The sequence below is a fragment of the Bubalus kerabau genome, chromosome 11, assembly GCF_029407905.1.
Source record: "Bubalus kerabau isolate K-KA32 ecotype Philippines breed swamp buffalo chromosome 11, PCC_UOA_SB_1v2, whole genome shotgun sequence".
Taxonomy (NCBI): domain Eukaryota; kingdom Metazoa; phylum Chordata; class Mammalia; order Artiodactyla; family Bovidae; genus Bubalus; species Bubalus kerabau.
The window spans coordinates 47,646,730-47,662,012 of NC_073634.1; the positions used below are offsets into that span (position 1 = coordinate 47,646,730).

Sequence of the window (15,283 nt, forward strand, 5' to 3'; positions counted from 1 at the left end):
TCTTTTGCCACTTCTAGCTTTCTGATTTTACTCGACAGAAAACTGTTTCTGGTCCTCGTCTTTCTTCTACACTCACTTCCTTGGTGATCTCCACCTCAGGGCTTCTAATGCTAACAATGCAGAGAACAGTGTCTTACCTGGTCAGCCCTCTCCCAATCACCCCAACCATTCCAACCGTCCATCACAGAAGACTGTGGGTCACTCCAAATTGTTCCCACTACCCCCGCAACAATTGAGCATTAAAATGAGGAATTACAGGTACTTCACACAACCCCATCTTGGTTACTCTGACGGATAAGCAGGAGTGATGAAGCCGGACTTCTCCACACATCACGCCAGCCCTGTTGGGAGTGGCCTCTCCCACTCTAGAACCTCCCAGGAGGCCCCCCGGACGTCAGCAGTGTGAACATACCAGCACCTGCCGTCTCCTCCTGCTACAGTATCCTCCTTCTTGGGTCACATTACTCACTCTTTAAGACAAGGACAGCCTGTCCTGTGATGTTTCTCCCAACTCAACAAGCAGTTACTCACATCTTCCTACACTGCCACCAGAAGACCTCGTCCACACCCCAAACTCTGGGAGGAACAGCCCTCTCTTGCAGTGTGTTCTTGAAGACAAAGACTGCATCTTAGCCACCTTCCTATCACCAGTGCCTAGGTAGCTGGGCTTTCAAGCCAAGTTTGCTAAATGAATAAAAAACCCCAAAACAATCATGGCACTTTTTATAAAAAGAATCACAACAGTCCTCTGGATGAAACAACAGAAAGTGAAGAGTTTTGAAAGTAAAGGCGAGCAGAAGGCAGAGGCCATCAGAAGAAGAACGATACTATGCTTTTAACACCTCATTAACTGGCGAGAGAACTTCCCATTCTGTTCTAACTCTAAGAATCTGTTCAGTTAACTGTAACAACACATGCAAAACCATAGTTACCTATTTTTTCTTCAAACTCTTTTACTGAAGGTTGATCACTTTCTACAGAAGGTGATTTCTTGAAGGAATCCTAGATTTTATAGGAAAAACAAAGACAATCACTGCATTCCCCATGATGAACTGGCCGTTATGCTAAGCATGAAAAAAAAATATTATTAAAGAGAATTCATAGAGAGAGCAATCACCTGAACAGACTTTCTCTTCCATTTAAAGACCCAGTAATTCTGATCTCATCATGCACATAGCATTTACTATTAAAAACAATAGCAGCCAAACCCAAGATGACCCACCCAAGGGATATCAAATACATGATGTAATAAAGAAGAGATTAAATGATGACCATAGTTTATCCTGCCACAATCTTGGGAGGAAAATCTGAAGTTTTGGCTAAAATGAAATATTGCTTTAGCCTATTTTTTTGCTTAACAGTGTGCTTTAAGGTAATATAAATTTTTTCACATTTAGTTGTAGTTTTGCTGTTGACTACTTTTGACCAACATTTAACCCCCCACCACTTAATCTTATGTAAAATCAAGATTCCAAAATGACCTAAAACCAACAGTAATCAGTATGATTAAGTGTGAATATGTTTAATGTACTTTTCAAAAATTTGCATGAGCTTAAATGCTAAAAATCTGACTTCAAAGTGTAAAAATAGTGATATTTATATTGTCTTAAGAATTTAAATAAAATTCACATTAATATTACCTTTAATGATATTAACTCTGCTTTCACATCTTGCAATTCAGATTCTTTCTGTTCCAGTAATGGCCTTAGATTTTCAAGTTCTTTTATAAAATCTTTTTCTTTTTTGTGATGGTTTTCATTTTCTCTACACAATTTTTGAGACATTTCTTCAACCTGAATTAGGAGATTCTGATTTTCAAACCTTGTTTGTTCACTGGCATTCTTCATCTCCAGAAGGTCAGACTGCAGGGCCTCCTTTTCTAAGAGGGCTTCTTCTAACTCTTTCCTTAGGACAACTTTCTTTTGCTCATAATCTGTTAGTAGAGACCTAAGTTCCTCACACTGAACCATATGCTCTTCTTGAAGGAGCTTAATCTCTTTTTCTAACTCTACTATTCTTTTATCATACTGAAAAGCCAGGTTGTGTTTTTCTTCATTTATTTTATCTAAGGATTTACCCATGGCTTGTAGGATGTTTACAACATCCTGTTCTTCCCTTTCTTGTGAAACCTTTGACTCCATCTGTTCAAGAAAACCACACAACTGAGCTTTGACAAACAACTTCTGAACTTGCTCGTTTTCCAACAGTTTATTCAAATTATCCCTTTCTCTGACAGCTAACCGAAGTTCCTCTTCTAATTTATTGATCTGCTCCTGAAGTGTAACATCTCCTTCTTTTTGAGACAGGAGGGCTTCTAGATCCCTGCTCAGCAGGTTCTTCTCTGAACTCAGTCTGCTATTTTCTTCACGAAGAGACCTCACTTCCAATGACGTGGCTTCCTGGTCTTTGGAGAGAATTTTCAACTGAGCTGTAAGCTTTTCCAGTTTTTGGTTCTTTTCATCCTTTTCTTTTAAGGTTTCTTCTAGTCCTGCTGTTAATTCATTCACCTTCTGCTCTAGTTCACTGTTGTACTGGGCAGTCTGATCCACTTTTTCCCTGAGTTCTACAGTCAACCTTTCTTCCCTTTCACATTTTTTGTGAAGATTATCCATCTCTTCATGAGAACTTTTCATCTTACTTATGAAATCATATTTTTCCTCAGTAAGAGAACTTATCTTTGCTTCAAATTCTTGTAACATGGTATCTCTCTGACTGAGACTAACTAGATACAGTTCATTCTTCTCTTGAAGATTCTTTATGGTATTTTCAAGTTCTGGTACACATTCCTGCTGGGACAGTAAGTTATCATTTTCTTTCTGGAGACAATTCACAGTTTCAAGAAGAGCATCTTTTTCATTAAATGCAGTTTGGAGCTTCTGCTGAAGTTCATTAATATTAAATGCTTGTTGTTGCTTCATTGATTCAAACTCTTGACTTATTTTTTCAGCAGATTCCCCCAGCTCTGTCTGTAAAATTTCCATAATCTCTCGTAAACCCTCGTAGTTTAACATTGCTTCTTGCTTTTCTTGTTGTAGTTTTTCACACTGTTCCTTAAGACCCTGTATTTCAAACATCAATGTTAACTTTTCTTTTTCTGAATCTGACAAAAATGTCTCATTTAGTTCTGTTATTTCTTTTTGATGCTGTTTCTTCAGACTCTGTACTTCCTTGTTATGTTGTTCTATGGTGCAGCAAAACTGTTTATTTGCATCTTCTAGCTCAGATTTTAATTTCTCGATTATATACCCCTGTTCTTCTTTAGCTAGTAATAATTCATTAATTTTAAACTCTAAATCTTCCCGTTCATGAAAAAACTCATCCTTTATATGTTGGGCGTCAATTTCAAGTTTTAATTTTAGATTATTCATGTAAGTTAACTCATCTTTTAAGATGCTATGTTGAGACTCTAGTTCTTTTAGGGCATCTTCTAAGTGTCTAACTTTTTCATTCACTGCTTGTTCTACAAGAGAATCTTCCTGTAAGAGCAAAGAGCACACCTGATTTTCTTGGTCTGCACCTGAGGCTTTCCCTTCATTTTCTAATTCACATTTATACTTCTCCTGAATGTTCATCTCACCTGCCTCACACTTTGTGACCACGTTATCTTTTAGCTGGATCAAATAATTCACTTCTGCTTCGTGTTCTTTGGCAGATGTTTCAATTTGGCACATCAATTCTTTCACCTCTTCTTGGTGTGTAGATTTCAACTGTACAAGTTCTTCTTGCAAACTATTAATATCTTTTTGGTACTGCTGACAATTAGCCTCAATCACTCCTTGGAGGTGAGTAATTTCTTGCTCCTTTTCATTTGTGGTGGTTTCTAACTGCTTTTGCAGACATAAAATTTGATCCTCAAAGGCTAGCTTAATTTTCTGAATCTCTTCTTGTAGCTTTTTAACACTATCTTCAGAATCACTCTGAAATCTGAGCTGTTCTGAAAGCTCTAATTGTTTTTTTGCTGCTTCTTCCACTTCCTTTTGCCAATCAGCTTTATCATTACTGTATTTGGAATGTACTGTTGTTAATTCATTTCTCAAATTTTCTATTTCTTTTCCATAGCTTCTTTGTGATTGTTCCAACTCTTTCTGCACATCTTCCAACTCAGTTACAGAATCCTATAAACGTTAAGCACACAAAAATTATTTAAGACGAAACATCTGCCCTCAGGAAAAATAAGAGACACAGTCTCATAAAGAGGAAACAAGTAGCAGTGTACACAGAGAAATATGACCCTTAGATTCCAAAAATTCTGCTTAGAAGCTCTGACCACCTTAATAATAATGATGATATCCAGCAGTAGTACTAAAGTCTTACTCAAAGCAAGGAAATCTCTGAGTTTAATTTTGTTTTAAATGGTAATAAATTACGTAAGTTCTATTAAGTTACAGGCTTTAACAAACATCTCCTGAATAGAGTGATAAAGTTTTGGGGAGAAAAGTAGCACAGACCCAATGGTAGGCAAGTATCCGAGAAGTGAACAAACAACAGTATGTATAGTATGTGAGATAATAAACATTTAAATTGGTAGTTTCTCATAAAACAGATATTCTTCCCATTTTATTAAAAAATGATACTACAGCTAAAAAGATTATAAACATTAAAATGACCAGTAAGTGTTAGCTGTATCTCTCTGTGTAGCTCAGTGATTTCAGTTATCCTTCTTTTAAAATATCAGTCTGTTTCCTTATCTGCAAATATTACAGTTAAAATAAGATGAGACGCTTTTTTTTCCCTGAGTATTTTTTTAGTCTTATTTATATTTATGTATTTTTGGCTGTGCTGGGTCTTCATTGCTACTCAGGCTTTCCTTTAATTGTGGTGAGCAGGGGCTTCTCATTGCAGTGCCTTCTCCTACTGCACAGCTTAGTCTCTAGAGCATGTGGGCTTTGGTAGTTGTGGCACGTGGTCTCAGTAGTTGTGGTGCACTGGCTTAGCTGCTCTGTGGCATGTGGGATCTTCCCGGGTCAGGGATTGAACCTGGGTCTCCTGCATTGGCAGGCAGATTCTTTACCACTGAGCCATCAGGAAGTCCAATGAGATACTTTTTAAGATCTTGGTTCTAAAATTTACAACTATAAGTTAATTTAAAAAAATAAATAAGTAAAATAAAATCCTGCCTTACCTCAACCTCTTGCTTCATTTTAATATTTTCCTTCTTCAGAGAAACACAGTGTTGCTCAGTCTCTGCTTTTTCCAAAAGAACAGCATCCAGACGTTCAGTCAAGGCCTGTTTTGGAACAGGACAATTTGTTTGAGGTTAAAAACAGTGGATTGACTTTACCCATAATGATCTCCTCACCTCTCCAAACCATGTAAGCATATTTAAAAGGCTATACACAAGAACCAAGAGAAAAGGAGAAAAGACATGCAGATATGAGAAATTTCAATACAACTTTGAAAAAATGACAGTGGAGGAGGTGGAAGAAGTGAATTAGAAAGCAGCAGCAAGCTAGAACCTAAGAGCTCACACGGAGAAACATACAAGAAGCTGGCAAACACTCACTAGAAAACCAAACGCTCAGGAATGGAGCCAGCAGATACCGCTGAGGCAGGTACAGGAAGTAGGTTCTAGTTGGGACTGACAGTCCTGATCAGGAGTGCTTAGAACAATGGGCAAGCAAACCCCCAGTGTCCCTCCCATCCCCAGAAAAGGTTCATACACTGCAGAGATGAAATAGGAGAGGAACTCAATGAAGTGGAAACCAAACAAGCCAAGAGTCAGTTTCTTGAAAATAATGCTAACAAAGCAGACCTCTTATGAGACCAATCAAGAGAAGACGGAAGTCACAAACATAGTGAACAGAAAGGGAATCTATCCATATATAAACTACAGATTAAATAGTTAAGAAGAATATTATGATCAATTATTAACCTGCCAATAATACCGAAAAGTAAAATGGTACAGATAAAAATTCCTAGAAAAATGTAACTTTCACACACACACACACACACACACAAATCAACACTGTAACTACTTAAAAATTAAACTAGAGGTTGAAAATGGTCTACCAAAGACACAGGAGAAAAAGAGAGCTTTGCAGGTGAGTTCTATCAAGTTTTTAAACAACAGATTATCCCAATTACATATGAGTTTCTTCAGAGAAAATAAAAAGCAAGAAGAATTCTCAAGTTATTCTCACAACTGGCATATTTGATAACAATATCCAATGACTTTACAATACAAGATAATCATGCACCCATTTCACTGTGAATTTAGTCAATCCTAAACCTTAAAACCTAGATAAAATCCTAAACAACAGTAATCAACTATCACCCTAGAACTGCCTCTGAACTTCTGAATGTGAAACAAAGAAAAACAAAAATATAAAAACAAAGCAGATCCAAAAAAAAAAAAACAAAGCAAATGTAGACAAAATTAAGAGTTCTATATCAAGTTATAAACAGTATTTATAAACATGAGAGTAGAATACAGCCACTTTTCAATACAAGATGATAACAATCTTCCTCCTACGCGTCTGTTCTCAGGAACCTGGAGAAGAACATGATCTACAGAACGAGAAGGTTAACCAGAAAAGTAAATGGCATTCCACAGAGCAAGTGGGGTGGAGGTGAGGGGCTGAAGCAAAAGCAGGACAGATATTCACTGGGTCATGGCACGAGGTTGGCTCCAGGAAAACCACAGCAGACCTAGAGACAACCAGACCAAATGAGCACAGGACAGAAGGCTTGAGGAGGCAGGTGTCCAGGAAAAAGTATATAAACGATTATTTGATCTGTTTAACCATTTGGAAAGTAGGTGTTGTTGTGAAAGATAGCTAAGTTTTCATCAGTTATAACAGGAAGTTAATAGCTAAATGTCTCACCAAGGAATAAATCAAAGAATAGCAGGATAAACATATTATTTAGAAACATAATTTCCATAAACTATTTAGTATTATAGTTATTAGTTGTTAGCACTATTTCTAAATTATGTGCATACATTACTTTTGTTAAAACAATTTTAGTTTTAAAACTAATTTTTTTCACACTACATAGTATTGCAATGCAAACTTTTTGATAAATTATCAGGGGAAGCCTGAAAACAATAATTTTAGGAGATATACAGAGGGCATTATCTGAAAACAGCTATAAATATACTTAGAGATCAGAGGCACAAAATGGACAGTCATCTCCCAGGAAATACAAATTCCAACAACAAGAAAACAAGAGGGATATATACAAGAAACTTCACATCCTAACTCGTAATCTTTCCCTTCCTTGTGCATTTGGAAGCAGCATATAAGCTCACTGTAATACCACACACCTCTCAGTTTGACATGGAAAATATGGATTTTTTTTTTTTTAAGTCAAATATGTCAGGTTTGCAATACAACTTCAGATATATTTTAATGCACTAGAAGATGACTATCACAAATTTAATAATTGAAACTTGTAAAAATGTTAAAGTGTTAATTACTCAGTTGTGTCTGTCTCTTTGTGACCCCATGGACTGTAGCCTGTCAGGCTCCTCTGTCCATGGAATTCTCCAGGCAATAGTACTGGAGTGAGTTGCCATTTGCTTCTCCAGGGGATCTTCCCAACCCAGGGACTGAACCCAGGTATCCTGTGTCTCTGGCATTGGCAGGTGGGTTCTTTATCACTAGCACCACCTGGGAAGCCCCCAGAAAGCCATACATTTTTATGAAGAACAGAAAACTTTGCATTCAAAGTCATGTTTTTCCAGTGTACTTTCTCCCAATGAAGGAATAAAACGTAGCAGGAAAGTCTATTCCCTTTCTCAAATGTGTAGATGATGTATTATACTGCAATTTGTGGTTTTTCTAAAACAGAAAACTCAAAGCAGCTGATTAACTGATGCTCAAGCTCCTCCAATCAAGATTACTCTCTAGTGTAATCTTCTCATTAGGACTGGAAATCAAAAGATTTCATTCTCATTTAATTTTCAGTTCAGTCGCTCAGTCATGTCTGACTCTTTGTGACCTCGGGGACTGCTGCACGCCAGGCTTCCCTGTCCATCACCAGCTCCCAGAGCTTACTCAAACTCATGTCCATCGAGTTGGTGATGCCATCCAATTACCTCATCTGCTGCTGTCCCCTCCTCCTCCTGCCTTCCATCGTTCCTGGCATCAGGGTCTAAGGAGTCAGTTCTTTGAATCAGATGGCCAGAGTACTGGAACTTCAGCACCAGTCCTTCCAATGAATATTCAGGACTAATTTCCTTTAGGATGGACTGGTTGGATCTCCTTGCAGTCCAAGAGACTCTCAAGAGTTTTCTCCAACACCACAGTTCAAAAGCATCAATTCTTCGGCGCTCAGTTTTCTTTATGGCCCAACTCTCACACCCTTACATGACTACTGGAAAAACCATAGCTTTGACTAAATAGACTTTTGTTAGCAAAGTGATGTCTTTGCTTTTTAATATGCTGTCTAGGCTGATCACAGCTTTTCTTCCAAGGAGCAAATGTGTTTTAATTTCATGGCTGCAGTCACCATCTGTAGTGATTTTGGAGCCCAAGAAAATAAAGTCTATCACTGTTTCCCCATCTATTTGCCATGAGGTGATGGGACGGGATGCCATGATCTTAGTTTTCTGAATGTTGAGCTTGAAGCCAACTTTTTCACTGTCCTCTTTCACTTTCATCAAGAGGCTTTTCAGTTCCTCTTCGCTTTCTGCCATAAGGGTGGTGTCATCTGTATATCGGAGGTTATTGGTATTTCACCAGGCAATCTTGATTTAATTTTACCAAACTTTTACTTTCTGAGATTTGAGTGGTCAGGGTATTAAATAACCTGAAAGGTAAACTTAGCTAACTTAAGAGAAATTTTTACCCCATTTTTAAGAGTAGTTTTGACAGAACAAGAGAATACATCAACAAGGAGGAAACAAGGGACACATATTTAATATTTAAATATTCTGAAATGTAAGTGTATGGAAAATATTTTAAGGGCTAAGAGTTCACTGACACAATGGCATCTGCAATGTTCTTTTCAGATACAAAAACCTGCTTTTTAGTGTGTGGGTGAGCATGTATGTATATATGCATACACATATGCATATAATATCTCCTACAAATAATATATGGTAATAACAAAATCACTGAGTACTTATGGGCCAGATCCAGCTCTCAGCACTGTGTGTACTGACTCTAGGAAAGCAGGTCTTAGTATTCGTTATTCTCTCTAGTCTCCAGTGGAAGAGTCACAGAGAAGTTAGGAAACATAGCCGTGGTCACACAGCCTGCATGTGGCAGAGCAGGGTCTCAAGATCTGAATCAGGCAGTCTGGGTCTAGAGTCAGGTTCTTTAATTAATTACCGTGCTTAGTCACTCAGTTTTGTCCGACTCTTTGCAACCCCACAGACTGTAGCCCTCCAGGTACTTCTGTCCATGGGGATTCTCCAGGCAAGAATACTGGAGGGGGTTGCCATGCCCTCCTCCAGGGGATCTTCCCAACCCAGGGATCAAATCCAGGTCTCCTGTATTGCAAGAGGATTCTTTACCATCTGAGCCACCAGGAAAGACCTAATTAATTACTAGGTTGGCCACAAAGTTTGTTCGGGCTTTTCTGTAAGATGTTATGAAAAACTGGAATGAATTTTGTGGCCAACCTTGGCTATTAATAATCAGGAAAATACGTAATGATCAAATAAAATCATTATGATTCAGAAATGCTTAAACCAATCTGTACATTACAAATCCAAATGTTATTTGTGCACACCATTTAGAATTCATATACTGTTTTGACTAAATAAAGAACAAAATGGCAGTACGAGGTATACACAGGGATTTAAAGACTCCTTGAAATAACTTCCTGGGAGCCCCTCGACTGTCCACCACTCCAAAGCTGGGAGAATAAGACAATATATAATCAAAGACTAGACAGACAGCAAGACTCAAATTACAAACATGGAAAAACAAGAAAAAAAATTACTGTAGAGCTTTCAGAAGCAAAGAAACTTTAAAGACGGCCAGGCCAAGTGGGGGAAGGAAAAGCATTTAATTAGAGTTAAGGGCACGTGAGGGCTTCCCTAGTGACTCAGTGGTAAAGAAACCTGCTGCCAATGCAGAGGCCTCGAGTTTGATCCCTGATCCAGAAAGATCCCACATGCTTTGGAACAACTAAGCCCTAGGCCACAACCAGTGATCCATGAGTCCATGTGCCGCAACTACTTAAGTCCACACACTACAGAACCCGTGCTCTGCAACAAGAGAAGCCACTGCAATGAGAACCGCGTACATCACAACAAAGAGTAGATCCGGTTCACAACCAGAGAAAGCCTGAACAGCAACAAAGACCCCGCACAGTAAAAAAGTGAACAGATACATTTTAAAAATTATTTTTAAAATAAGGGCCTGTGAGTAAGAATAAGCAACTCAGGTTTTTAAACAGGGAGTAACAAGATAAAAACAGTATTCTGTGATCTGACAAGAGTATGTAAAACTAAGAAGAGAGAGCGAGTCCAGTTACAGGTTCATCTAGGTAGGTGTGCTTCACAAGGATGACATGAAGTGCTTCACAAAGAGCCCTGGCAATGGAGAGACTCCTCAAAGTCCTGCTCGGGGCTGGGTTCCTCATGGGCAAGGGAAGAGCAGGACTGAGACCAAGGCAGCAAGCATTAAGGACAGAGTGAGTGGGATGCAGAGGACAGAAAGCAATACCAGGTCAGAACAGAAAGGGCAGAAGCGCTCATCCACCTCTCTCCACACACTCAACCAGAGAGATGGAGCATGTAACCTTGGGTGGGAGCAGCTGACAGCCCTCAGGAAATCTGAATTATCATCGGGTATCTCATCTAAGAAAAACAAAAATCAAAGTGACACTCACACTGTGTCCTTACCTTAATGATGTCAGCTCCTCCAGCAACCAGCTTTGACTTCAATTCTTCAACTTCTTTCTCCAACTCTAAACAATTATGAAAAAATAAAAGATACTAGTTCAGAAATGAAGAAGGAATTACGGCTAAAGTGAGAAGTACATTCTTTAAAAACAAAACAAAAAAAACACTATAAATTGTTAATACTTTTTAAGAAACCGCACATATTTTTGAGAAAGCATTAAGTTCACCTAGCATTTCATTTCCCTTTTTATCATGGAAAACTACAAATTAAAAAAACTAGAGAGAATAGTATGATTAACCTCTATGCGCCATCATCTTGGTTTAATACTGACTAAATGAGCAATATTATTTTATCCCAACCTGTCTTTACTTCTTTTCCCTCTTCTCTTATGCATCTTGACATTTCTGAAACAAATCTCAGACATTATTTCAGCTGTAAATAACTTCTTTCTGTATAACCTTAGAGCAACAACTAATCTCATATTAAACATACACGTTAATCTATTTCATCAACTCATTTCCAGATCTGGTGCCTACATACTTCCAAATAAATTACTCTATCATAAATGGATCCAACCTCTGAAAACTTTGGCTTTCAGACTGGGCAGTTAAGTCACTGAAAAGAGCTCACCCACACATATTACAAAAGGAAACTAACACCTAATCCTTGTGGAATATAAAGAAATAGAAACTGAATAGGGAATCAAGCAACTTCAGTAAATATGCTTCAGAAATCCAGGAAAAGAAATCTTTTACTGCTTTATTTAAGGCCTTTTTAAAAACTTGTTTGGGCTCAGAACCTCACGTCTCTAACATATCAACTGACAACTTTAGGAAAAAATGCCTTACTCAGAAGAATATACAATCCAAGGGAGGTTAAAAAAAAAAGTGCTTAACTTTAACACACTATTTCTTAAAATCCTTCTCCCTGACCTTTTTTATTAATCCAAAGATAACTGCAGTTTAGGCTTATGAGATAATAAAAAAAAATCAAAATAAGTGGTTAAAATATTAAGTAAGATTCCACTACTCTAATATTATTGGATTCACTGATAAAACAAGCCAGTGTACTATTAAAAAACTAGTATTTGCAACCATGATTAAACAAGATTGTAGTCAAGATGAGTATTTTCAACCCGATACCTGTACATCTCAATTTTGTTTTCTGTATTAGCATCATCTGCTTCTTGGCAAACTTGATAAGATCTTCCTTGGGCAAGGCTTCCAGCTGGAAGATGCAGAGATATTACCAACTTAGTATAATTCATGTTTCAAAAATACCACAAAAAAGAAACATAAAGTCCGCCTAAATATTTTTTTTAAATCCTACTGAATATTTATATCAACCAAATGCCACATTTTTTAATATTCACTTCAGTTCAGTCCATCAGTCATGTCTGACTCTTTGTGACCCCATGGACTGCAGCACACCAGGCCTCCCTGTCCATCACCAACTCCCAGAGTTTACTCAGACTCATGTCCATTTAGTCAGTGATGCCATCCAACCATCTCATCCTCTGTCGTCCCCTTCTCCTGCCTTCAATCTTTCCCAGCATCAGGGTCTTTTCTAATGAGTCAGTTCTTCGCATCAGGTGGTCAAAGTATTGGAGTTTCAGCTTCAGCATCAGTCCTACCAATGAATATTCAGGACTGATTTCCTTTAGGATGGACTGGCTGGATCTCCTGTCCAATGGACTCTCAAAAGGCTTCTCCAAAATAACAGTTCAAAAGCATCAATTCTTCGGCACTCAGCTTTCTTTACAGTCCAACTCTCACATCCATACATGACTACTGGAAAAACCATAGCTTTGACTAGATAGACCTTTGTTTTTTAATATCAGCAAATTCAAGTTTAACTCGTTAATTATTAAACTACAATGAAATGTAAAAAAACCGCACACACCCTCTTGCTACAGAATATCCTTGTTACAGCTTAAGACAGTTTCTTTGATTTAATTTCTTTAACTGCAAAATCAAGGAACTGGGACTAACTCTACTTAAAAGTTCTAGTTGTGTGAAACTTGAGTCCTATTCAAGGCTGAAAGATGCCTCTGGCCACAGGAAAACACGTTAAGCCCTAATTACAACAAGATGAATCAGGGCGCATTTAGGATTTAACTGAAAAAATGAAGGCAAGTTACTTAGCGCCTGTGGGCTCAGTATTCTAATGGGTAAAGCTGTGATGAGAAGTATTTAACTCCGGGTCACCGTGAAGCTTCCGGGAACACAGAGTTTGGATGACTGTCTGAAACTCAGCCGTAGCAGGAAACCTCAGGAGCAAGTCCCCATCTCTGGAGCGACCCCCACCCATGCCATGGGGGTGACCTCAGAGGAGGCGCCGGCAGGAACGAGCCCCAGACGCCGACCACCCGCCGTCAGGCTTGGTCCGGTCGCCGTTCGGACCTCAGAAACCAGACTGTTTCGTTGAACGTTTGGAAACTGCGGAATCTCAGAGGCACGCTGACCCGGGGCAGCAAGGAAAGCCAGGCTTCACCCCAGCGAACTCAGAGGAAGCCCCTGACCGCTCAGACCCGGACCTCGAGGAAAGCTGTCCCCCAGGCGGTCCCCTCCCGGTGGGACCCGCCTCTCAAACGTCTCTTCACCTTGGACTTCCCGGTCCCGCGAGCGGCCGGCGAGGCCACCCCTTCGTGAACAGGCTCCTGCAAAACACAACGAAAGCCGGCCGGTCACGGGCGGCCCTGCAGACCCTGGCAGGTGGGGAGGTGGTCCCTCGGCCCCCAACCCCTCGGGTTACCTCCATGGCCGCCCGCAGCCCGCACTTCCACCCCGCGCCTCCCACGGACCGCCGCTTCGGGTTAAAGGTCGCGCTTCTCCGCCGGCCCCGCCCCCGCGTCTCCACGGCCACGGCCCCGCGGCGCTCGCGTTTCCGCTTCCGCCTCAGGAGGAGGCTTCCCGCGAGCCCCGCCCCGCCCCGCCCCACCGGGCCCGCCCCCGAGGTGGCGGGGCGGGCTGGGCGGTCCTCGGGGCGGGGCCCTGTGCTCTACGAGGGTGTGGGGGCGTGGGGCTCCCCTGGGAGAGTCAGGTCCAGCGCAGCTCGGCCGGTGGCGGCCGCCCTAGTCACATTTCCTTCACTTTTTTCCATTCTTATCCTTCTCTCCCATGTTCTGTCCCTTCTCCTGCCCGATCTTCTGTCCACTTTCCTGTCCGTTGTCTGTCCCATCACCTGTTCTCATGCCCTGTTCCCTCACCTATCCTATCTCCTGTCCCCTGACCTGTCCCCATTTTTGTTCTGATTCCTGTCCCTCTTCTCTCTCATCTCCTGTCTTCTCAGCTGTCCCATATCCTGTCTCCTCTCTCATCTGCTGTCTCCTCACCTGTCCCCTCACCTGTGTCCCCATTCCTATCCGTCTCCTGTCCCATCTCCTGTCCCCTCACCTGTCCCTATTCCTGTCCTTCTCCTGTTCCCTTTCCTGTCCACTCTCTGGTCCCCTCACTTCTCCCATCTTCTCTCTCCTCCCCTGATTCAGATGCTATTACTTTTTCGAAGCAAGCAACGTTTGCTTGGTTTCGGAATTTTACTTATGGCCCTCTGTGAAAACTGAAAAATCATATTAGAATCTCAGGAGTATACGCCTATCCCTTAGATAATTATCTTTAACCCATCGAATTCTACACATATCTCAGAGTGTGTTGTTCACAGGCCTTAAAGACTTCTTGTTTCCATTCACATGAAATAAACCAGACACAGAGACATTTGTCTAGCTGAAAGAACTTTAAGAAACCACAGCTATAGTCTCATTTCTTTATCCATTGCAGGTTGAGTTTTAGGTCTCCTCATTTCAGATGATCTATTATTATAGGATTGAATTTGGATGGGGTTCAGAATAAGGGGACTGGTGTGTTTAGGTGGATTCATCTCTAATGTGTCCGAAAAGCAGTGGCCTCGGGACCTTCTCCTGCTACTTGAGAATATGGTGTTTTTGTTTTTGTTTTTTTTAAGCATCATCTGAAGGCTGAGACTTCCTGGGTGGCACTAGTGGTAAAGGATCCACCTGCCAATGCAGGAGACAAAGGAGATGTGGGTTCAATCCTTGGGTCAGGAAGATCCCATGGAGGAGGGCATGGCAACCCACTCCAATATTCTCACTCAGAGAATCCCACAGACAGAGGAACCTGGCAGGCTACAGTCCATGGGGTCGCAAGGAGTCAGACATGACTGAAGCAACTTAGCACATACACAGGAAGCCTTGGACACAGAGGAGTCAGGTGATCCAGGCCAGGGTCTGTTAGGTACAGTTGGTCCCTCTCTGCCTATTTCCAGATAACTGGCAAAGAAACTGGGCACAGGTAATTCAAGCACAAGGGAAGATTGCAGACACCAGGGTCCCTAGGCAGGGTGGTTCCTCTGGGCAAGGATAGGAGGTCAAAACAGCCATGTGCTAGATTGGCCAGTAGAGGGGGCAAGGAGGTCAGCATGGTGCTTCCCACTGGCTCAGAGACCAAGGAGGTCATCCTGCAGTCCTA

General features: G+C 40.7%; 1 protein-coding gene across 2 annotated transcripts in view; it reads right to left on the bottom strand.

The window, feature by feature from the left end:
• GCC2 (GRIP and coiled-coil domain containing 2) overlaps positions 1-15,283 on the bottom strand; it is a 128,192-nt gene that overhangs the window by 23,694 nt on the left and 89,215 nt on the right. The window contains exons 2-8 of one of the 2 annotated variants that reach the window (XM_055540249.1): positions 13,554-13,589; positions 13,402-13,458; positions 11,942-12,026; positions 10,799-10,863; positions 5,123-5,227; positions 1,641-4,115; positions 933-1,002 (exon numbers count right to left, since the gene is read on the bottom strand). In XM_055540249.1, coding sequence (XP_055396224.1) covers positions 933-1,002; positions 1,641-4,115; positions 5,123-5,227; positions 10,799-10,863; positions 11,942-12,026; positions 13,402-13,458; positions 13,554-13,559 — 2,863 coding nt within the window. In that variant the 5' untranslated portion in view covers positions 13,560-13,589. Of the gene's footprint in view, positions 1-932; positions 1,003-1,640; positions 4,116-5,122; positions 5,228-10,798; positions 10,864-11,941; positions 12,027-13,401; positions 13,459-13,553; positions 13,702-15,283 lie in introns of those variants that run through there. The other variant, XM_055540247.1, reaches the window with a different exon arrangement.